At 51.4% G+C, this 22,454-nt stretch overlaps 7 protein-coding genes across 7 annotated transcripts; 3 read left to right on the top strand and 4 right to left on the bottom strand.

The window, feature by feature from the left end:
• Positions 1 to 1,427: 1,427 nt before the first annotated feature.
• On the bottom strand, positions 1,428 to 2,784 carry N7515_001980 (uncharacterized protein; the record flags this gene model as incomplete). Its single annotated transcript, XM_056662724.1, has 2 exons — positions 1,428 to 2,523; positions 2,615 to 2,784. 2 exons carry the CDS (start codon positions 2,782 to 2,784, stop codon positions 1,428 to 1,430), a joined length of 1,266 nt encoding a protein of 421 aa, XP_056524837.1.
• A 587-nt stretch (positions 2,785 to 3,371) lies between these two features.
• N7515_001979 (uncharacterized protein) lies at positions 3,372 to 5,667 on the bottom strand (the record flags this gene model as incomplete). Its single annotated transcript, XM_056662723.1, has 2 exons — positions 3,372 to 5,179; positions 5,274 to 5,667. The coding sequence occupies 2 exons, from the start codon at positions 5,665 to 5,667 to the stop codon at positions 3,372 to 3,374; spliced, it is 2,202 nt and encodes a 733-aa protein (XP_056524836.1).
• A 2,167-nt stretch (positions 5,668 to 7,834) lies between these two features.
• Positions 7,835 to 10,128, top strand: N7515_001978 (Malic enzyme NAD-binding; the record flags this gene model as incomplete). The annotated part of the gene is made up of 5 exons (XM_056662722.1): positions 7,835 to 8,079; positions 8,167 to 8,386; positions 8,474 to 8,552; positions 8,628 to 8,976; positions 9,051 to 10,128. 5 exons carry the CDS (start codon positions 7,835 to 7,837, stop codon positions 10,126 to 10,128), a joined length of 1,971 nt encoding a protein of 656 aa, XP_056524835.1.
• A 995-nt stretch (positions 10,129 to 11,123) lies between these two features.
• On the top strand, positions 11,124 to 12,641 carry N7515_001977 (Aldolase-type TIM barrel; the record flags this gene model as incomplete). The annotated part of the gene is made up of 4 exons (XM_056662721.1): positions 11,124 to 11,192; positions 11,251 to 11,773; positions 11,937 to 12,520; positions 12,576 to 12,641. 4 exons carry the CDS (start codon positions 11,124 to 11,126, stop codon positions 12,639 to 12,641), a joined length of 1,242 nt encoding a protein of 413 aa, XP_056524834.1.
• A 528-nt stretch (positions 12,642 to 13,169) lies between these two features.
• N7515_001976 (basic helix-loop-helix domain-containing protein) lies at positions 13,170 to 13,973 on the bottom strand (the record flags this gene model as incomplete). Its single annotated transcript, XM_056662720.1, has 1 exon — positions 13,170 to 13,973. The coding sequence occupies one exon, from the start codon at positions 13,971 to 13,973 to the stop codon at positions 13,170 to 13,172; it is 804 nt and encodes a 267-aa protein (XP_056524833.1).
• Positions 13,974 to 14,701: 728 nt separating this feature from the next.
• On the top strand, positions 14,702 to 17,474 carry N7515_001975 (uncharacterized protein; the record flags this gene model as incomplete). The annotated part of the gene is made up of 5 exons (XM_056662719.1): positions 14,702 to 16,104; positions 16,163 to 16,591; positions 16,647 to 16,882; positions 16,948 to 17,148; positions 17,203 to 17,474. Coding segments are annotated over 5 exons (2,541 nt in total), but the record flags the coding sequence as incomplete, so codon positions are not given.
• A 97-nt stretch (positions 17,475 to 17,571) lies between these two features.
• Positions 17,572 to 22,173, bottom strand: N7515_001974 (putative MFS transporter; the record flags this gene model as incomplete). The annotated part of the gene is made up of 7 exons (XM_056662718.1): positions 17,572 to 18,846; positions 18,895 to 19,576; positions 19,639 to 19,693; positions 19,811 to 19,904; positions 20,337 to 20,970; positions 21,035 to 21,290; positions 21,345 to 22,173. 7 exons carry the CDS (start codon positions 22,171 to 22,173, stop codon positions 17,572 to 17,574), a joined length of 3,825 nt encoding a protein of 1,274 aa, XP_056524831.1.
• Positions 22,174 to 22,454: the final 281 nt, after the last annotated feature.

The raw sequence follows: 22,454 nt of genomic DNA, 5'->3' as shown, positions 1-22,454 counted from the left end.
GGGCAGTGCACATTGGCTGCCATGTTCCTTCGGACTTGCCACAGTTCCTTTCAATGTCCCTCTGCCGCAGTGCGTAGTGGGTTCGCCTCAAATTGTAGATCGTGCATGGCGCATGCACGTACAGTAGTGGACGAACATGTGGACCCAGGACGACACGACTGTGGAGGAGGCTTAGGTATCCTTGTTTTAACTTTGTGCTGTCAATTATGTAGGCTGTTCGCTGAGACATTAGGTTTGCCGCTGAGCTTCGGCATTACTTCCGTCTTCCAATGCTTCGTATACCTATACGTAGAATAGGATCTGCGGAGTAGGTTTCCCATTGCCGGGCACTTACCATATATTTCCATACTCGGCTTGTACGGAGTAAGATGTGAGGCGCTTTGGACCTAGGGACTAGAGCTTGCGCTAGACAGGGATACCTACCAGGTATCGTGGATATTATATCCATCCACTGAGAATGTGTACATTCTATTATGTGCTAGGTTATAGAGAAGATGCTATTCCTGTAGACTATGACTATGATCAAAAGATACAGGGACCAGGGTATAAAGGAATGAAGGAATGAATACAATCGACCAGATACTACCCGTAACGAACACCAGGCAAAAGTCCCAACTCACCAGTTCGCATCTTTGACCCAGATTCCCAGGCTAGAGACAGCTCCACCCCCACACCCCCAATGCCTAATTCCCCCTCTCCAACCGTTCGCATGACATCTCCAACTCAAATCAGGATCCAGTTACGCTAATGCCAGATACTGATGTTCAGCAGGAACGGAAATACAGTTCTTACCTAGACGCAATGCAATGCAAAATTCCCGATCCACCTATCACCCGTTCGGTCGTGATGCATGGACATAGGGTTATGTGGCGCAGGAGGTAAACAAAGAAAATATTGGTAGAGTTTGAACCTAATACTGCGCATCGATCTACTGCGATCAACTAGACCGAAAGTAGGGCTTCGAGGACAGGGGGTTAGACGCTGTTAATATGTTTTATCGACTACACTCGGACTTTCCAATTCTTGACCGGTATTTCGATTTCGATCGGCAGTTCGTTGGGAGTGTCTGTTAGAGTACAACCTAACAGTCTAGAAGGTCTCACGTCGGGATTTTCTATGTTGGAACCTAACTACTTGGAGGTTTGGGTTTTGGGTCGCAATTGGGATTTGGCTTGGGTGGCTGGGCATTACAACAAGCCCTAAATGGTTGTGTTGTTTTCGTACAATGTGTGCATCCTCTACTCACAGAAAGAAGACGTTGGGAGTGTCCCGGCAGTGTCTATTATGTCGTATCTACAACCAACGTCAGAGTCTATCCAATGCCCGTAGCGGGAAGAAAAAGCACGCCGGTAGCAAATCAACAAATGCAATCAATATAACATGTGGGGAACAGAAGAGGGAATCTAAAGACAAAGTATGGAAGAGCGTCACAGTTCATCCTTCCCCTCCGCCGGCGGAGGCGCAACTGGTCGCCCAGAATCCTTCGCCAGATCAACTCCAATCTTCTTGCGCCATTTCTCCCAAAGCGCATGGAAGTCCTTCTCCATACCACTCTCCATCTGATCCGGCAAGACAACAGTATACTCAATATACAGATTGCCCGCTGAACCATCATCCTCATGATGATCATGTAAATGGCCCTCTGAGTAATGTGGCATACCCTCCCCAGAAACAGTCTCAACAGCCAAAGGCTGAACAACCTCCCCACGCCTCCGCCCAAGATGAACAACATGCCCATCAAGATGCGTAAGATTGCGCGTCCAATCGCCCATCCACGCCTCGCGCAGCGAAAGAGTCTCCTTCCAGAACAAATCCTTGCCCTTCCGTCGGAAGAAAGTCCCATCCGTCCTCTCCTCCGCCGACCTCCCAAGCTCAGCCTCCTTCTCATCCAAAATAACAATCAAATCACCCGCAATCCAGTCAGGGCTCTCATCGGCCTCATTCTCAAAGACCAGCCTCGTCCCCTTCCCCATCCCAGGCTCAATCACCGCACTTGTCTCAACTTGATTCTTAACCACCCGACTCCCAGCACAGACAGGACAAGGATTCTTAATCTTCTTCCCCTGTCCATGACACCGATCACACTGCATCTGCACCTGCTGGAACATGCCCGGCGCAAGCATGTGTTTCTGGAGAACCACGCCGCGCCCCGCACAGCGATCACACGTCTCGACATGGCGATCCTTCGATCCCGTCCCCTCGCACGAATCACAGATCTGCTGCTTCTCGACGAGGAAGTTGATCTCGCGGCCTGTGTAGAAATCGCGCAGAGGTAGTGAGGCCCGCACTTCCATGTCTGGGCCGCGTCGGTGGCCAGGTGCGTGGCCGGAGTGTCCGCCGCCGCCGAAGAAGCGGGAGAAGAGGTCGAAGGGGTCGTGGCTGCCGCCGGCTGCTTGGCCTTTGCGGTGCTGTTCTACGCCGTCATGGCCGTATTGGTCGTAGATTTTGCGGAGGGTGCTGGTTGAGAGGACGTCGTAGGCGTCGGCTATTTCGACGAACTTTTCACGAGCTGTGTCATCACCGCTGGTGGGTATTAGCAATTGCGCTTGGAAGGCGATTGTGTAGGACGGAGCCAATGAGTTGGAGTAGATATCTGAGTGAAGGCTGCACTCACGGGTTCTTGTCCGGGTGGTATTTCTTGCTTAGCGTCCTGTATGCGCGCTTGATATCCTTCTCCGAAGCGGACTTGGCGAGTCCAAGCACTTTGTAATAATCCTCGGCGGCGATCACAACAACGGAGAATAGCACTACGGCTAGCGCAACTAGGAGTCGTAATAGTTGCATTGTAGCGGCGAGAGCTGCGCGAGCCGCTGCTCATGCGCTCGGAGGAGGGGCGCTTTTGTGTATGTGTATGCGGAGATCAAGATAAGTAGGTCGGCCCGGAGCCTCAATGAGCTGAATTAGCTGGGTTCGTAGTGTCTAATTGGTCGACATAAAGTATCAGCAGCTGGTAGAAAAAGTGGTCTTTTCAACCAAGCTGTATGTCAGAGAATCAAAGTGAAATTGGAGGTTTGAAAGTAGTGTTGACTCTCTATCCTCATAGTGTTTGGCCAGGTGGATCTACATTAGGTGGCCTAAAAGGAACAATGTTTAGCCGGGTCACGTGTGAAGTATGGCCCTCGTAGTCGTAGATAAGGCATTCGTTGCTGAATTGGGAAACGAAATGAGGGAAAATCGGAAAATTAGGATCAGATTTGGTATTGCTACGTTAGACTGTGAAGTATTCATATGCGTGCAGTCTTGTGTTATTAGCTCGTGCCAAATCATCGAATCTCATAGCCGTAGAGACGCTTCGCATCCATCATTAAATCATAAAAAACACCACCCAAGTAAAGATTCATGTCCCCTCCAAAGCAAATAAAAGAAACCGATCAGTTGCGCCCAGCAACATTAAAGATATCATTGTGCCAACTGAGGCCAAGTCCACGGGACTCATCTCCCTCCTCAATAGCCTCCTGCGCACGTGTAGCCTCCTGATGCCACGTCTTGACAATGCTACCGGGAGCGTAGACACCCTTGAAGACACCCTCATCCTGTGGCTCAAACCCGACTCTCGCCTCGACATCCGAGGGACCAGGTTTGAGGCGGGCGAGGACAGCCCTCACGAATGTCGCCAGATCCTGCGGGTTAGCGATGCGAGCTGCACGCAGCCGTTCACGGGCAAAAACAAGCTCGCGATTCGCTGCAAAGGCCGCCGCCACTATCTGTTCCGCAATTTTCTTCTCCAGTACGCGTCGAACGAGATGTTTCAGGAAGGGCTTTGTCAGCCAGAGAAGAAACCACCACTTGCTGCGCTTGATGGTGTAATCAAGTTTGTGAATGACGACGCGCACGCCGCGCAATGAGAAGATCTGCTCCAGCCGGCCGCGGCCGACCTCGATATCGAGGGATATGTCGATGCCGCGGCGGTCCAGGAAGAAGCTTGCGATACCCTGATCTTTGAGGCGGAACAGCCCTGCATGGGTGCGGAACCAGTAGCCAAAGTCTTCGGCGCTGATGTTCAGGCCTTGGACGGTGAGTGTAAACGCTGTTTTGATAAGTGTTTCTGTGCGCTTCGAGTGGGTTTTTACCACGTCGATGTCATTGCGCGTGAGCAGGTGCATGCGGTAGGGGAGGAAGGAGGAGAAATGCACTGTGTGGCCGGGTTCGAGGATTAGGTTCTCGAGAAGCAGATCCATCTCCGGGGCGGAAATTTCCAGACGCGGAATAGGAATGTATTGGAGCGTCCGGAGAAGCACCGGGAGAAAGACGTTAACTAAGTCTGCGGGGAGATCGGCCTTCTTATCGTTGTAGGCTGTCCAGGCATGCTGGTAGACTTTCTTAGTGGCATTGGTCAACTTGACCACAGCTTTGTCCTCGGGCACAGTCCGAAGTGTGCGTCTAGTCTGAGCTAGGAACTCGTCCACATCCTTTCGCAGGCCCGTCTCCGATCCTACCTTCTCAGTTTGTTGCTTAAGTTCGTCGAGCTTTTGTGGGGCCGAGTCGAAGAAGTCCGGGTTGGTGAGCATGTCCTGTAGCGAAGTTCCGACCTCTCCTAGTAGATTATCGAACTCGGGATCCTTGTTTGCATGGCGCAGGACGTTGTGGAATTTCTCCTGAAGGCGATCCCACTCTTCGGCATTACCGAAGGACCGTAAGAGAATCCAGAATTGATCGACCGCTTGTTTGAGGTCAGAATTGACTTCCATGTCTTCTTGAGCGACCGATGCAGCATTCTCTGCTACATCCGCATAGATCTTAGCATAACGCCCAATCAACTGAGCGAGTGTCGACACCGAGTCAGAATAGTCCGTTCTCTCACGGAGCTTCATAACAGCCTTCTTCAGCCGGTGCAGCAGAGTATCCCTCTCTTGGCCGGAGAGGTGCTCCTTGGCACTTTGCAGAGCATCGTGACTCGTTTGCGCGACAGCATCGCCAGCAGCATCCGTCACCTGCGCAACTTCCTTCCTCACCTCATCCTTCGACAGATCATGGCCTTCATCGGCTCCAGCACCCTGTAAAGCCTGCGCCTCTGCCTCGGACGGTTTGACTTGTTCCGCGACATGCTTGGAAGTTTCAGCGAGGGATTCAGCCGTGTCGGCGAAGATCTGTCGGCCGACAGTGACGATGTCATCGACGAAAAGACGGAAATCGGCATTGGTCAACAGGAGACCACCAACAGTACGGAAGCTATCGTATGCTATACCCAGTGATTAGCGTAAGATCCTCGGCCGAGATTTACATATGCCAAGCCATAAGTTGGGGAAATGCAGAAGTGGAAATTGGAGACCCACCAGCTTTGGTATCAGCCCGGGCCTTCACGTGGGCAGCCTGCCTCGAAACCCTCTCACTATCCACCTCGACTCGCGAACGGGCCAGGTGCCACAGGAACTCCTGGAGCTGGTCTTGGCTATTTTTCTCCTGCAGGAATTCGATGAAGACCTGGATCCACAGTCGACTGTCCCGCACTAGCTGGCGACCGACGCTGCCGATGTCCTGGTTCTGGAGGTTGAGCACATCAGAAGCCAAAAGGGTGCGGAGATTTGCAATCGTCTGTTCGGTTGTTGGCATATACCCCTCAGAGATGGCGCGGATCATCTGGTAGCTATGGAGCTTCTGGTGGAGACGGCGTTGGCGCGAGGTGTCATCTTCGTAGCGAGGGAGGAGAGGCTCTGTTTCAGAGGGCATCTTGGCTAGGCCCTGATAGACCGTGGGGAATTAGCGGGATAGTATTAGCGATTTGTATGTGTTGCTTGGATGGGGGAGCAGAATGGAAGGTTGATGTTTCTATGTGGGAAGAGTTTAAACTCGGGGTTGGTGAACCTGTTTTGAGCACATGACGACATCTCTTAAGTGTAACCAATTACCTGGGCAATAACTAGTTATGTTTGGTCGAATTATTCTAATTATGTCACAATACTTTATGTAGTTAGCTTGACTTTCACGACTCACGAGGAATAATTATAACCTTAAGACATGAATCTTGGAAACCTTGGGGGAGAGTCAATCATTAGGTAAAATCACAGTCGCGGCCTCGCGGGTGATCCGCGATCTGGGGAAAGCTGCAGATTTAACCGGCCATCTCGGACCATGATACGCGCAAGTATGGCAACTGCCAATGGGGTTTCAAGTAGATCGGGCTTGCTTCAATGAAAACTCTCAATTGAAGTATCCATCTAATTATCCATTTTGTAACTAAATCTGGGTTGACCGAGTACCCTTGATCTGCGGCAGAAACATAGAGAGGAAGACACCTAAAATATATATATCGATAAAAATAGAATGACGCGAATCTACTAGGTACGAGGTACATATATGACTCGTTTGTTCAGACAAGAATGACATATTCGATCCCGAACCATCTAATATGAGCTCATTTTGCATTCCATGCGCGAAATAAAGAAGCGCAAGGCTCAACGTTGGGAACTGCAGGAAAGGGTTGGGTAGTTCGGGGATATTATTCTACGCGGTAGAGAAGAGCATAGGAATGATCTTAATAATAGAAGCTTTGTGCCTTACACAGGCGGACAAGGGGCCCAATCGGTGCCGATGAATCCCTGGATTCCGAATTGCAGTGGATGTAGTTCCAGACCTATGGAGTCGACATTCAAAGAATGATTGCGCAGAAATAAAAATGACGCATCCGTGCTGGAAGGAATATTCGATGGTAAACAACGCCCCCTGTGTCGGCGGCCGAGAGCCATTCACAACGCCGAACTTCATTGCTAACACGGCTGACTACAAGAGTCAGAAACCAAAAGACTCACCGGCTTTTCCGATCGGAAAAGTGTTTCTCCAATGTGTGGGGATATTTTGTTGTTATGAACTGCAGAGTCCAGACTACTCACTACTACTAGTTATCCTAAGTTTATTTTCACTGTAGTATACATCTGTTTGGCTGTAAAACGGCAGTCTGTCTCCATACAAGGACTACCCTTGTTTCCACATGTATTGCTTTTCTCGAGCTGATCTTTCCAGAAGCCTTGAAAAGGTCGAATACCGATCCGACGAGGAAAAAGCAAAAAAAAAAAGAAAGAATTTCTATAGAAAAAGGGAAACGCCGAATGGACCTGGATTAGGGTGGAGTGCCCCCACTTCGGCACTGTCTGCGGCTCTTGAAGCTGGTAGCTGTGGATCCAAGATGGTGACTTATACAAAAAAGGTCTAGTGTAAACAATATGGGGCCATCATCCCCGGCTTTATAGACCAATTAGACTTGAGGATTTGGTTTATTCACAGTTCTACTTAGTACTTGTGAGTACCAGGGCAAATTTTGGCCACAGTTCGAGGTCTACCGTGTAAATTGGAGGGTGAACTCCGAATTCTCCAATTCTTGCATCCCCTCACGTCAAATAGTTATCGTCAACCTACTTGTAAACACATGTCTAAGCGCCCTGCACATTGTCGCATAAATCCCGCATAGATAATCAACAATTACGCTGCGTATGTGTCTCAATCGGCAATCCCCGACTATGTACGGAGTACGGAGCACACCCTTCCAATTCCATATTCAACACTGATTTGACTGCATCTCCGCATTTGTCGGAGTCGGCGCCTTCCGTCCCCACACGGTGATGGGTGCTCCTCCTTGCTGGATCTACTCTACTTTCCGAACAAAAAGAAAAGAAATTGTAAAACAATAAAAAAATAAAAGAAAAGTAGAGGGATCCAGATTCCAAAAGGGCTTTCAAGCACAACGGTTCGCTGTCAACACCGAAATCAAACCCACATGGGTCGTGACCCTCTCCTATGTCCGACTCTTCCCGACCTCAAACCATGACTCCCTTTTTTTGCTATACTGTGTTGCCTCGACACGCGGTCCCGGTTAATTATCTGGTCATCAGCTCCTCCCGGAATGCCCTGGATGATGTGCGCACGAATATCCCAGGGGAAATTTAATATGCGGTCGTGTGTCCATAAAAACAGACTCGTATCTGCTCCTCGATCTTTTTCCTCTTCACTCTATTCCACCTTTCCCTCATACTCGAAGCAGAAGTCTTCTCAGTCTATCACAATGGCTCGATACCCTTCACTGCCTACTCAACAGACCCGGTCGGTGCATGCCATCGCATCGCCGTTTGTGAATCACACCTCGCCTGCGTAAGTTACTCGAAGCAGTCCAGCCATTGAGGCTTTGCGGCGGAGCAACACCTCCGGACAAGACATGAGTCACTAACATCATTGCAGTGAGGCCAACTACGATACCGCCAACCCTTCATACATTCGCAAGTACCTCCGCACATATGGCCTCACTCCTCCTCGCGCCGAGGGCTACGAAACACAAAAGACCCGATGCCTGGCGCAGCTGGGTCTGAAGAGCACACCCATCGAAAAATTCCTATACCTGAGCACTCTGCGCAAGAACAATGTGCATCTGTTTTATCGCCTGGTGACAGACCATCTGAGGGTACGTTGAGAACCGAGACATGTGATTGGGCCGGGGAATATTGGAGAATATTGGGGAAACGAGAATTAACCATAATTATCGCTGCAGGAGATGACGCCCCTCATCTACACCCCAGTGGTCGGCGAGGCCTGCCAAAGGTGGTCCGAGATCTACCAACAGCCTGAAGGTAGGTGCTAAAAATGACGGAGACGCCACTTCTCCGCAGACGAATTAGAACCGGAGACGCTAACGCTCGTTTTAGGCATGTACCTCAGCTGGGAAGATCGCGGGAATCTAGCTTCTGTCATCGCCAATTGGCCCCAGCCTAATGTCGAGATCACATGTATCACCGATGGCTCCCGAATCCTCGGGCTGGGTGACCTGGGCATTAACGGCATGGGTATCCCAATTGGAAAATTAGCGCTTTACACTGCATGTGCGGGTATTCGTCCCGAGGCCACCCTGCCTCTGACTCTGGATCTGGGTACTAGCAACAAGACCCTCCGGGAAGACCCGCTCTACATGGGTAGCCGTCGCGACAAGGTCTCTCCCGAAGAGGAGCGGGAGTTTTTGGACGAGCTGATGGGAGCTCTTACCGAGCGCTGGCCTGGGTAAGTGACTCATTCTCACATGTCATCTTCGGGTGATCTCCCTCTAGCAACCGGGACTAACAAAGCTTCTCCAGTATCGTCATCCAATTCGAGGATTTCAAGAATCCCTTCCCCGCACTGGAGCGCTACCGTGACCGGTTCACCTGCTTCAATGATGACATCCAGGGTACTGGCGCTGTCATCCTTGGCGGTGTCATCAACGCTGTCAAGCGCTCCGGGCTGCCCTGCAAGGATCACCGCGCTGTGTTCTTCGGAGCCGGCAGCGCCGGTGTCGGCGTCGCCCGCCAGATCGTCGAGTTCTTCATGCGCGAAGGCATGACCGAGGACGAAGCCCGCAACTGCTTCTACCTCGTCGACACCAAGGGTCTCGTCACCGCTGACCGCGGTGACAACCTCGCCGACCACAAGGTCTACTTCGCCCGCCGCGACAATGCCGGCAACCAGTTCAAGACCCTCGAGGAGGTCGTCGACTACGTCAAGCCCTCCATCCTGATGGGTCTCTCCACCATGGGTGGCGTCTTCACCCCAGAGATCCTGCGCAAGATGGCCGACTGGAACACCGCCCCTCTCATTTTCCCCCTCTCCAACCCCTCCTCCAAGTCCGAGTGTGACTTCGAAGCTGCCGTCACCCACACCGACGGCCGCTGTCTCTTCGCCTCCGGTTCTCCCTTCCCCAACTTCACCTTCACCAACGCCGCCGGTGAGACCCGCACCTACTACCCCGGCCAGGGCAACAACATGTACGTGTTCCCCGGTATCGGCCTGGGCAGCATCCTGTCCAAGGCCGTCCGTGTCACCGACAGCATGATCTATGCCTCCGGTGAGGCTCTTTCCGCCGCTCTGACCGGCGAGGAGCTCGAGCGCGGTCTTCTCTACCCTGACATCACTCGCATCCGCGAGGTCAGCATCGTCGTCACCCGCAAGGTGATGCGCGCCGCACAGGAAGACAAGGTCGATCGCGAGATCGCTCTGCGAGCCTTGAGCGACGTTGAGCTGGACAACTGGATCAAGGCCCGCATGTACGATCCTCACACCGAGGTTCGCGAGCTGGAGCGTGAGGTCGGTCACCTCCTGTCCAGTCTGGGCACAATCTCGCCGCCTCTCACGGCGAGTGGCTCCCCGACTGAGGAGAAGAATGCCGCGAAATTGTAAGATTTGCTCATTTTCCTTTTATGCGTCTTATCTCATGGTTCTGCACTGCCTTCTTGCCAAATCACCTGTTCTAATCTTTCAGTGCTTAGGGTCTCTGCGTGATGTACTCGCATGTCGCTTTTGGATTTTGCCCCTTTTTGTTGGTTTCGAGCGCACTTCATCTTCCTGTCTATTTTCGGGTTTTACGGCCCTTTTTTTTCTTCCTGTCCTGATAGAATACCCATCACTTGCTCGCGTTTTCAGGGCCTTTGGGCCTTTGCATCTCGGGCGTGGGCTTTAGCTGCCATTGCCTTATGAATGAACAAAATATTATTCACTTTCATACTTCACCAATCTATGGCTGGATATCGATCAGGGAAGTAGACTTCTGCGGCATAATGGGTAAATTAGTCTTGCCCTCAGCAATGGGCAAGACGATCCACGAAGACATAGGCGCCAAGCTGCCAAAATCCGCTGCCAAACCTCATTTCCTGCCTAATTCCGTATTGATGCCTTGATAGACGATCGTCCCGACTTTTCCCCGGAATTCACATGACAACCGGATGGACTAAATTCCCCGACTCGCTCAATTCGCATTTCTTCCTCAAGGGGGAACTTCATGCTCCACAAAATAATTGCGCCACAGGACATGAAGCAAAAATCATGCAGGTACAATCGGACCCCCACTTAGTTGAGCCCTCTGGCTGGTTAACTCGGGGATATCAATCTCTCCGCGCCCCTGTGGGCATCCATGCCCGGTGAGGGATCGACATGACTAAGGAGCCGAGGTCTATCAGAGGTTCAGGGTCCTCTTCAAGCTTCAAATATTTGAATAGGTTTGTAGCTAACCCATCTGTCAATTCATTTCTGGTCTGGCATTGATGTAGAGGTATGTTCATGCGCTGAATTGTGAAAAAAAATCCGATACTCACATCTGACAGAGTAAAACATATCCATTGCATTAGACTGCATACTGCACTGTACATATCAATCGCATACGAAACCGCATATACACCATGCCTTCTCCCCTCGCAGATCCCGTCAAGCTACCATGTGGACTGGTCTTGCCGAACCGACTCAGCAAGGTACAAGACATGGGCAGCCATATTCTCCGCATGTATACCACGCTAACAAGCCCTCCAGGCCGCAATGGCCGAGTTGATTGCGAAAACCAACAGACCAACCAGCACCCTGCTCGATGCCTATGAGAAATGGTCCGACGGTGGATGGGGCAGCATTCTCACAGGCAACATCCAAGTCGACGTAAACCACATGGGCAGCCCCTATGACCCGGCCCTGCACAGCGAGTACAAAGACCGCGAAACGAACAGCGCACTAGTCGCAGAATGGAAGAAATACGCCGACGCCTGCCAGAAACATGGCACACCGGCCATCGCCCAGGTCTGCCACCCGGGCCGTCAATCGTTCCGTGTTGCCGGTCGTCGCGGTTTGTTCGCCCCGACACTCGCGCCTAGCGCTGTGCCTATGGATGTTGGTGATAGCTATCTGGAGCGTCTTATCGGGTGTCTGGCGTGGACTGCGCCGAAGGAGATGACTACCCAAGAGGTTGAGAGGGTTATTCAGCAGTTCGTTGATACTGCGAGGCTTATGGCGGATGCTGGGTTTTCCGGGATTGAATTACATGCTGCGCATGGATATCTGCTCGGTACGTATTCCATTTAAAATGCCAGACTTCAGTAACATCCACGCTAACGCTTTATCCAGATCAATTCCTCAACAGCAAGGTATGAAGACCTGTCTATCCCAGACTATCCCAGACTATAATCCTATACATCCCAACTCCACAAACCCAACCCTAACCAAACCAGACAAACCTCCGCACCGACGCCTACGGCGGCACCCCGAAAAGCGCGCGCGCTTCGTCCTCGAAATCCTCACCCAAACCCGCAAAGTAGTACCCTCAACCTTCGCAATCGGCATCAAGCTCAACTCCGCCGACCACAGCTCCGCCACTTTTGAAGAAACAATGACGCAAATCAAGCTCCTCGCTGATGCCGGCATCGACTTCATGGAAATCTCCGGCGGCAGCTACGAAGACCCCCGCATGATGGGCTACGCCAAAGCCGACGCTGCTCCCGTGTCTGCGCGTACCGCCGCGCGCGAGGCCTTCTTCCTCGAGTTCGCGAAGGAGGTCCGGACGCGGCATCCGGGGTTGATCCTTATGTTGACGGGTGGGTTCCGCACGAGGGCGGGTGCTGAGGCTGCTATCAGGGATAATGCTTGTGATCTTGTGGGGATTGGAAGGCCGGCGGCTATTGATCCTAAGTTTGCGTTGAGGTTGCTTGATGAGGGTGTTGAGGAGATGCACGCGGGGATGCCGTTGAATAAGGTGCCTGTTCCGTGGTTTGCGCGCTTTTTGCCGGTGCATCTTATTGGGGCTGGGGCTGAGACTGTGAGTTGTTTCTTTTCTAATGGTCGTTGTTGGGTTGGTTGCTGACTTGTGTTAGACGTACTATTCGATGCAGATTCAGCGGTTGGCGAAGGGGATTGCTACTATTGCGCCTTCTTTGTAGGGTTTCTTTTGGTGTTGACACCCAAGTATATAGACTTTATGGGGGTTCTTCTTTTCGTTCGTTGCTATTTGGGCATAATCCGCTCTGGAATATTAGAATGTTGGATTCTGTCGCATTGAGGAAACTACAGTATTGCTGTAGAGGCTTGATTACTGGCCTGGATGTTTATACGATGTAGTCAAGTGGAATACTACTGAACGATAGACCGAAGAGAGAAACCAGATCAGGTACCCTGGTACTCTAGAGCCGCTTTGTAGGGCTCATAACATCATGGCATTAATACAGAACAAGCAATCCTGACCCTGGCAGCCTGGTCCCGGGCTGGGCCCCTCCTCCAATCCCCTCCCCTCGGGGCGCTCAGACCCCGGCCAACTGGCCCCCTGGCGGGGCTGATACACATTTCATCTTCAACCGGAGAAAACCGCACTTTCTTTAGGGGAGTCAAATTGTAAAAGTTAAGTGACAAAGTCCATTAAAAGAGCTATCTGATATATGCAGGAATAATTATATAAGTGAGAAGTTTGTATCTTAATGCAAGTGCGAAGGCAGCATCTCGAGGTCACATGACCAAACATTATCCACCTGCTGTGGGCCCTGCCCCTCTAAGTCCGCAAGTTGTTTCCGCAGCTCATCATTCCCCTTCAGCAAAGACTGAATCCACAATGCGGCCTCCTCAAGCACATATTTCCTCGTATAAGAATGCTCCTGTAGCCCCGGCACAATACTACAGAGCTCCTTATACCTCTCCCCAATAATCTCCCTCCTCCTCTTCTCAGACCGACAATGACACAACTTCTGACCAGCCTTCTGCACACACTTCCTCTTCCTGACTCCAACCTTATTCGCAGCCCTGGCACAGCTGGCCCGTCGCGTGCACTCGCCAATATCTGACGGGAATGAAGAAGCCGATGAAGATCTTTGGCCTTGGCTTGATGAGGAGGAGGAGAGTGGGGACGAAGGTGTCTCTGATAGTCTTTCATCCCGTGGGACTGGAACCAGTGAAGGCTGGAACATTGGGAGTGTGAACCCGTTTAGTTGCATGGGATCCAGGCAGGGTTTTGTGAATTCCGAGTCGGTTGTCTCGGGGATGTCGAAGCCGATGTTGACGCTTGTGCAGATGCTGGCCATGTTGCGCATTAGGTTTTGGACGAGTCGGTCTTCTGTCCAGGTGCCGATTGGACATGAGAAGCCGTGGTAGCAGAAGCTGGGGTCGGAGCCCCATTGGAGCCCTTCTTCGAGGGGAAGGCGGGGCATTTGTTGTTTGGGTTGCTGCGGGCAGCAATGTGTGAGGTTGTTGAGGTCCGTTTGGAATGTTTGGTTCAATGTCGCCATCTTGGATGTGTGGTAGGTGGAAGATTGTGCTTGAGCTGTGGTGTTTGGATTGTGATTTGGATCCAATGCCCTGCAGGTGTCTAGCTAGGCTAGTACGTGGGGTTGGGAAGACGGTAGGTTTGGTGTTGATATCTCTGATGTTGTGGTTGACTCTCTGCACAGGAACAGCTGGTTTTGGAAGAACACACTTTTGGGTTTAGATGAAAGTGGAAATAAGAGGAATTTGATTTGCTTTGCTTCAGTGAGGTCCTTGGATGAAGTATATAGCAGGAGTTATTTGCGACAATCCCGGAATGCACCCGGAGCAAAAAAACACAGACATACCCCGGGTGCATCCCGGGCTCCACAGATGATGTCGTTCCCAAAGATCAGACCCCGGCGAAAAGAACCTTAATAGAAACTTTTTAAGGTTTAATTGGCCTTGGCCCTTGACAATAACCTTGGAAGATCCACGGCTCACATGCTTCCGAGCAGCTTCCCCAGTTCTTTACCGAATTTTGGGTGATCCTGCGGGGTATATAGTTCATGAGGCATCTGGCCCCCTCCGGGTGTGTCCCGGAATAGTCTGACCCTCATTCCCCTTTCCCCAGACCCCGGACGGCCAGACCCCAGACTTCAGCGGATGCCCCTTTTTTTCGGTCCTCATCCGGTTCACCAATTAAACAGTTCGGAATCAGCGTCGATCATCTAATCCTTGCAATCTTTAATCGTGGCACGTGGGACCAAGCACCATCCGAGACATGCCTCCTAAAGGAGGGGTCACCAAACGCGAGCCAGCGCGCCGTCGCAAAGTTGCCTTGGCCTGCGAGTCGTGCCGAGACAAAAAAGTGCGATGTGATGGCACAAAGCCCATTTGCGGACCATGTGCTCGGCGCGGGTATACCGTCGACAGATGTGTATACAAGCTGGATAATGCGAGGTCTGCCAGCGGCGATGAATATCTGAAGATCCTGCATAATCGTATTCGGGAACTCGAAGAGACTTGCGCTAAAGGCGGGGTCACTGCGCCGCCGGGACCTGGACAGCATGAAGTCTACAGAGCGTCATCGAGTCAACTGGGGGAAGATACGGACCTGGATATCCTGGACCCGGAATCAAGGACGTCTGTAGCTGCAGAAGGATTATTAGGGCTGGGCTCCACCCCGGTGTTATCCGCACCAAATTCGCTAGCTTCAACGCCTACTTTTCATCCTCCGAAATTCCTCGTGCAGAGGAATCAGTCCGAGACAGGGGAGAGCTATAGAACTCCACACACGGCCCAGTTCTCTCCTGATTCTGCTCATCAGCGCGCAACCAGTATCTATCCCTCACCATCTGTCAACAGCCATGGAAACGTGAATGGAATGGGGGCGATCTCGGTGGCGGACGATGACCCAGGCATAGACTCCCCGCAGGAGCAGGTGTACTACGGAAACTCATCGGTGGCTTCTTTCATGCGTCTTGCGGGAGAATCAATGCCTTTGCGGTCATACATGTCGGCTTTACGAGCGAGTAAGAACGAGTCGTCCAGGCCGCAGCATCCTGGTGGAGGTCTCTGGAGAGATCTAGGCCATCCATCCGTGGATTTTAGGTTCGATGATTTCTCCCTGCCACCCCGATCTCTTGCAGATCATCTACTTGAATGCTACTGGGACAGGGTGCATTGTCTATTTCCCTTCTTTCATCGGCCTAGCTTCGAGCAAGCTTATGAGAACCTCTGGGGATCGGAGAAGGAGACGAAGCCACCGTTGCCGCAACTCAATATTGGACTTGGGAGTGCGCTTGATTCTGCACCTAATTCGGTTGTGTTTCATTGCGCGCTGAATGGCATTTTTGCTCTGGGAAGTCATTTCTCGGATATTCCGGCTGAGGATCGGGAGCCTGCGGTTTATTCCTTCTTCCTGCGTGCCAAGAAGTTCATCAATCTTGATCTGATTGATATAGGCACGATTGGCGTTGTGCAAACGCTTCTTATTGTTTCACTTCTTCTGCAGAGTACGCCGTATCCAATGCGGTGTTGGAATGCAATTGGACTGGCTTGTCGAGCTGGCCAAGGTATTGGTCTACACGAGACAACCACGCATGCGTCGAATAAACCTCTGGAGACGGAGATACGCCGGCGAACCTGGCATGGCTGTGTTATTATGGATCTGTTGGTACACCCATTTACGATTCTTTTACCTGGAGCATACCAGCTAACATTAATGAAGGATTGTGAGCATGACATATGGAAGACCGAGCATGATATCTCACATCTCACCGGTGCCTCTGCCTGCCATGGGCGCCGACATTGAAGACGCCGATCCCTGCGGGCTCAGTGGATTGCCGTGCGATCACAAACTCGGCTACACGACATTTTACGTCTCGTCGATTGAACTATACAAAATCCTTGAGTCCATTCTCGCTGAGGTCTACAATGCCTGGCAGAGTCGGTCGAATAGCTTTCGCACAACTTCACCGCGAGGCTCCAAGCTCTGCAGTCTGGACGTATTAATGGAGCTCGACGATAAACTCGCTGCCTATGAAGCTAATGTACCCCAGCCACTGAACTGGACGAATACAGCCTCACCCTCACTGCATTCTTCGGACAGTGCACACGAGGCGACATTCAAACGCCAGCAGAACGTGCTGCGTGCAAGGTAGCCACCCTCTTCTGTATTCTGATTGTAGCATACCTCTAACAGGGAGAAATAGATTCATCTATCTCCGCCTCCTGTTATATCGCCCTATGTTCACCCAACTCTGCTCCGCCGAGCGAGCTGGATCATCCCGTCGCTGTGATGCGCAATCCGGCGCGAAGAACTTGATATACTCCTCAGTCTTCTCAGGATGCGCCGCCTCCTGCGTTACTGCAGCCATAGACCTCATTTCGCTTGTCCACGAGACATATCGAACAAGCGTAACGGATGCATGGTGGTATAATGGATTCTGTTTGTCCCCCGCCTTCTTGCTATTTCTTATTTTCTTTTCATTCACCTCATCTGACACGTACTAGACACATCGACTGCAGGATTCATCCTGATAATGTCCCATCCCTGCCACTCCATCTGCGAGCAAGTCGATCCGCAGCTCGTGGATGAAAGCTGGCGTAAGTGCGAAGAGATACTAGCCTTCATGGCTACATTCAGTCTATCAGCACGCAACTCCTTGCAGTTCTTGCAAGTGACGCATCAGCACATTGTACAAAGTCATTCAGGTTTGTGACGCATTGATATTTCTTAAGAGATGGGCCGTGCTAATTCCTGCGCAGGCACTTCTCGGCTCCTAGATGCTACATCGGTAGCTCCTGCTCAGCCGCATCAGAGAGCAAATCAGCAATCGGGTCAGCCGGAGTTGCTGGCACAGCCTGCTGAGCTGGTGTCGGATGAACAGATTATGAGGAATGAGCCCAGTAATATGGATACCAATCCTTTCGCGACGTGGGATGAGTTGGGGCTCGGACAGGAGGAGTTTGGGTTCCTTGGGAGGTTTGATCTGCCGGATCTTGCGAGCTGGTTTCCTGCAGGTGATATGTCTCCTTGAGCATCTTAGAGTACGATATGTTGTACCATGTCAGAAATAAAAGGGGCATCGCATTGCATCCATCACTCGCATCTATACACTCAAGGCAAGACAAGCATCACACAGGATCAAAAAGCCTCGTATCAGGATGACTCCAAAACGTCCCCGACAAATCCTCCAACGTCTCAAAATCCGGCATCCATAACGGATCACTCTCATCCTGATCAATCCACGGCGCCAACTGCAACGCCATCCTAACCGCATGCTCCGAGTCAACAGCCGGCCACCCCTGCGGCTGTGGCATGGCACCCGTGTTATCCGGCACTCCAGCCGGATCAACAGCCGTAAACTTCTCATCCCCACCCGTAGGCGCAGCGGTATTCCAATTAACCCCATACTGCGCGGTCATCAGCTCCGCCATACCTGCATTACGAGCCCTCTCGTTCCCCTGCAATTTCTCCATAGCCGCGTTGACCAACAACTCGAATGCATCTCGGTATTTCTTGACCCAAGCTGCGCGCTCGCCCATCACGAAGAGGACGGTCGAGCAGGCGCCGATGTCGTTGCTCATGCGGACGGACCAGACTTGGTCTGTGTGTGTCCAGAGGGCGTAGAGGAGGGTGATGCCGGCCATGAAGACGGTTTGCACGGCTAGGAAGGAGTGGCCGTATTCGAGGGTTTGGTGGAGGCGTTTGTGGGTTTGGCAGATGTTGCCGGCGGCCAGGATGCAGATTTGGTAGTAGGGATCTGTTATTGGGAGGAGAGGGAGGAAGGGTTGGATTAGAAGTCTGACGGCGCGATGGTAGTGGAGCATTGGGTAGTCGAGGTCGGGACCGGTGAATCTTCGGAGGGCGGATTCTTTCCATTGTTCGAGTTCGAGGTAGAGAGGGTCCATTTTTGGGCGGAGGGTGGAGAGGGTGCGGTCGGCGCGGTAGATTTTGTGTTGGATGCGGGAGTCGATGCGGCGGAGTTTGAAGAGATAGATTGCGAATGTTAGGGTTGTTGTTTTTGTTGGGTCTTGGGGGGCGGCGAGGAGGGCCGGATCTTGGATGTCGTCGTCTACTTCTAGTGGAAGGTCGAGATCGATGTGACGATCGGAGATGCTGAAGGGGCGGCCGAGGGACATTGACACGACGCGCTCTAAGTAGTATACGGTCCAGAATAGTCTTCGGCGCATTTGAGTGGTGAATGGGTCCAGCTTGCTCTCGTTTGCTTTTCGGTGAAGACCTAGGTCGACGGCAGTGCGCATGGCAAGACCAATCATGTACCACATGCCATGGTTAGATGCAGTCCGGAGATGGTACACGACGAGGAGGACCATGGCCTCGATGTTGTCGATGGATCGGGCTTCGCACATTGTGGGAACATGCTGTAAGGCGGCAGTGTAAAAGCGCTAAGCACCTGTAAGCATTGGCCGATGACACCTGGGAAAGACACTTACCTCAGGAGCAGTGTATGCGTATTTCTCGCTCAATTGGAGCATTGTTGCTCCTATGGCATAAACCAAATTGAGCTTGAAGATAGCAAATCGATCAGAGCGAGTGAGATCCTCACGCTTGGTCCTCGCCAAGCGCCATCGGTCCTCGTGGATCTTCCATACTTGTTTTCTATCAAGAAATGGGTATCGGGCATGAAGTCTGTTAAAGTAATTCTCGAGTATTTTCGTTCCCATTTCATCAGTTGGAGGTTCCACTGTGGCCGGCAAGAGATCTTCCACTCTTGATCGATCTCGGGCTTGGGAGGTAGTAGGCTGCTCTGAAGGTCCCGGTACTTCCGCTGCTGTAGGAGGTCTATTGGTGGAGCTGTTTTCCTGCTGCATTCTTGAGATGAACTGATTCCATACACTCGTCTGGACCATTTCCCCCAAGTCGGTAGCAAGCGAAAGACCAGAGCTGGATCCTACATATGCAGGGGCCTCGGAGGAGCTCAGGGCAAGAAGACCGACAATCTCCCCGACAGGATTGTGGTCGAGTCCAGAGGTAGTCGTGTGTGGCGTCGCATGGCCTCCTTGTGGGGAGAACGGAGGCGCAGCATTTGTGGCTGCATTCTGATCCGATGGTCGATCGGATTCAACAAGTTTGCGCTCAAGAAATGCCACGCGCTCCTCTAGACGCCTTGTATAACTGACACTGAAGTTAGTCTTCTCTGGCTTGATTTGCTCCGGGGCTGTAGTTATTCAACTTACTCATTCTGGCGGTCGCTCCCCTCCCGGACACTGGACTTGTCGCACGTAACACCCGCTTTCAAGCAATTGGAACATGTCGGATATTCATCATCACACTGAGAGGAATGAGTACATGTATGTTTCCGATCAATTGCAACTTACCTTTTGCTTCCGTCTATTGCAACGAGTGCACGCGGTCCTGCCGCGTTTTCGCGGGTTGTGAATTCGCGAAGCGGGACTCGTCTGCCTCGAAGAATCCGGGGAATGCCCAGGTGCATACATGTCGACTTTAGAGTCAATTCAAGACCTTGAAGCCCATGGTGGCGGAGTTCTACCATAAGGTGCTGTTGAATGAGGTTGGAGATGCGGTTGGGAATGCCAAGACGCTACTGCTAAGATGGCCTCCGCTCTTCAGCATCTTTGAACTGAACTATCTTCCACCTGTGCATTCTATACATTTACTACGAAGTGGATATATACTGTATAGCAGTGTATACAATGGTCTAATGGACTAGGCGGTTCCAGAGCTCTAAGATCAATGGCCAGCATAACATTGGAATGCAGGTTGAATAGGTGGTAGAAAAAGGATAATGATATCAACTATTAGTTCATGTCTAAATGGTATCATGCGACGCTCATGCAATAATATAAACACACAGAACTCAATGCAACTGAAATATGTCTTCCGTCTCGATGTCTCAGCTGTTCTTCTCCTCGACTGCCTGGGGATTGGGCTCCGCCCGAGAAGGTGGCATCGAGGATTCGGCAATTGTCGACGTAGACTGACGCTTCTCTATTGGAGCGTGTGTTTGGTGGTCGACCTCCTCCTCGGGGTGATCAGAGACAGCCGCCTCAGCATCCTTCTCCTCTTGAGCCTTCCGCTTCTCCTCCTCAATCTCTTCAGGCTCCTTTGGTCGCTCCAACCCTCTATCGCGGATAAATGAGCATGCCAGGAAACAAAGACCGATGAGAGGAACCTGCAGGATGAACACTGCATGTGAAGCCTTGGTGTAAGAAAGCAGAATTGAAGCCCACTCAGAGGAGCTGATATTCCCCCTTGCAGGCAGCGAAAATGAGGACTCTGCCAAGTATGCAAATTTGGGTGGAAGATTGGAGCGCAGAGTAGCTTGCAAGATTGCCGCAGAAATCGCGAGGCCACATGCACCACCCATGCAGCGGAAAAAGTTGCGATCTGCGATCACAACTGCTCTTTGTGATTTGGTGCAGTGGGCTTGAATGGCGACAAGAGTGGGCTGGAATGAGAAACCAATGCCGGAGCCCATGACGGCTACGATGACCGCAAGAATAGCTGGATGGGTGTGAGCACCGAATAACAGCAGCAAACCCTGGCCCCTATGAAAGCGGTACTGTTAGCATGGAACTATGGTAAGAGGACCCCATGCATCAATGAACTTACAAGGTCCATAATCCAAATCCAGTCCAGATGATTTCGCCATAGCGCTTGAATCGTGATATATACTGGCCAGATAGCACCGACATAGTTGCCTGCGCTATAACCATAGGACATGTCATAGCGGCAGAGGCAATTGGCGACCAGCCACGAGCGTTCTGGTAGTATAATGGCAGGTAATAGAGATTTGCCTGATAGACTGCACCATACAGTATGTGCTGCAAGAAAATCGCACAGATGACCTTGTTCTTGAAGAAGACGACTATTTTATGTCAGTTGAATGTCCCTTTATCTCCATCGTCGGGAGAATACATACCTGGCAACATCGGCAACGGAGCCACTTTCCACTCAATGAAGAAGAATACGACGAAGGCACAACCTCCGATAACGAGCATGGTTATGACCAGTGCTGAATCCCAGGGAAAATAGGACCCACCTCCCGAAATGGGAATCAAGAGGAAGATGATACCAATGGAAGATGCAAGCAATCCGTACCAGTCGATACGGGCAATGTTGTGCCGGAAGCTGTCTTTGTTTGCGGTATTTGGAATGAGGAAGTGCCCGGCGACTGCAGAGCAAGCAGCCAGCGGAGAGATCAACCAGAAGAAACCACGCCATGTTGACCGCATGACGAATCCAGCTCCCAGAAATGGTCCGACGATATTACCGAGTCCTAAAGCGGCACCCAGAATACCCTGGTACTTGCCTCGCTTTTCTAGGGTGACAATGTCCGAGACAATAATCATCGTCAAAGAGGTAACACCACCACCGGCAACACCAGCCAAGCCTCGAAAGACATAGAACATAGCCGGATTCTGGGACAAACCACAGAGCAGATCCGCAATACAGAGTAGAATCAATGCATAGATGTACACGATCTTTCGACCAAAGATATCTGAGAGCCGACCATACAGCACAGTGAACATGGTATTCGCAATCAGAGATGAGGTTCCGGCCCAAGAGATGGTATTCTGGGCCCCGAGATCGCGGGCTATCGTTGGCAATGTGACACTGATACCGTTCTGATCCACCATGCAGATCAGCAAGGAAATCGCGAGACCCGTGAAGACAATCATCAATTGTGCAAAGGGAAGAATGTTGGTTTGATCATGAAGGGCCTTTTCGGCCTCTCTTTGCCGATTCATGGCTGTTTGTGTGGGCAGCACGAAGCTCGCTCGATGATTATGAAGCTTGTTTTTCTAGATTGTTCGAGATGCTGGATAGAGGGCCATGTATGCTTGTGGCACAGAAGACGTCAGAAGAATGAAGTATACAAAAGTCCGAAGATAAGGCTTGGCGTGGTATCAAGAGCACAATTGCATGAATGAGGAAGGCCTTGAGGTTTTAAAGGAACAGTTAAACACGGAACTGTTCACATAAGAAAAATTTTCAATATCTTGTGCCGTTCGTTCCATCGGGGACCAGG

This window comes from Penicillium bovifimosum (assembly GCF_028826915.1).
Source record: "Penicillium bovifimosum strain IBT 22155 chromosome Unknown utg000002l_segment0_segment0, whole genome shotgun sequence".
NCBI classification, from domain to species: Eukaryota; Fungi; Ascomycota; class Eurotiomycetes; order Eurotiales; family Aspergillaceae; genus Penicillium; species Penicillium bovifimosum.
Note: the sequence above shows the minus strand (reverse complement) of the source record. Positions and strands in the feature narration are given on the sequence as shown.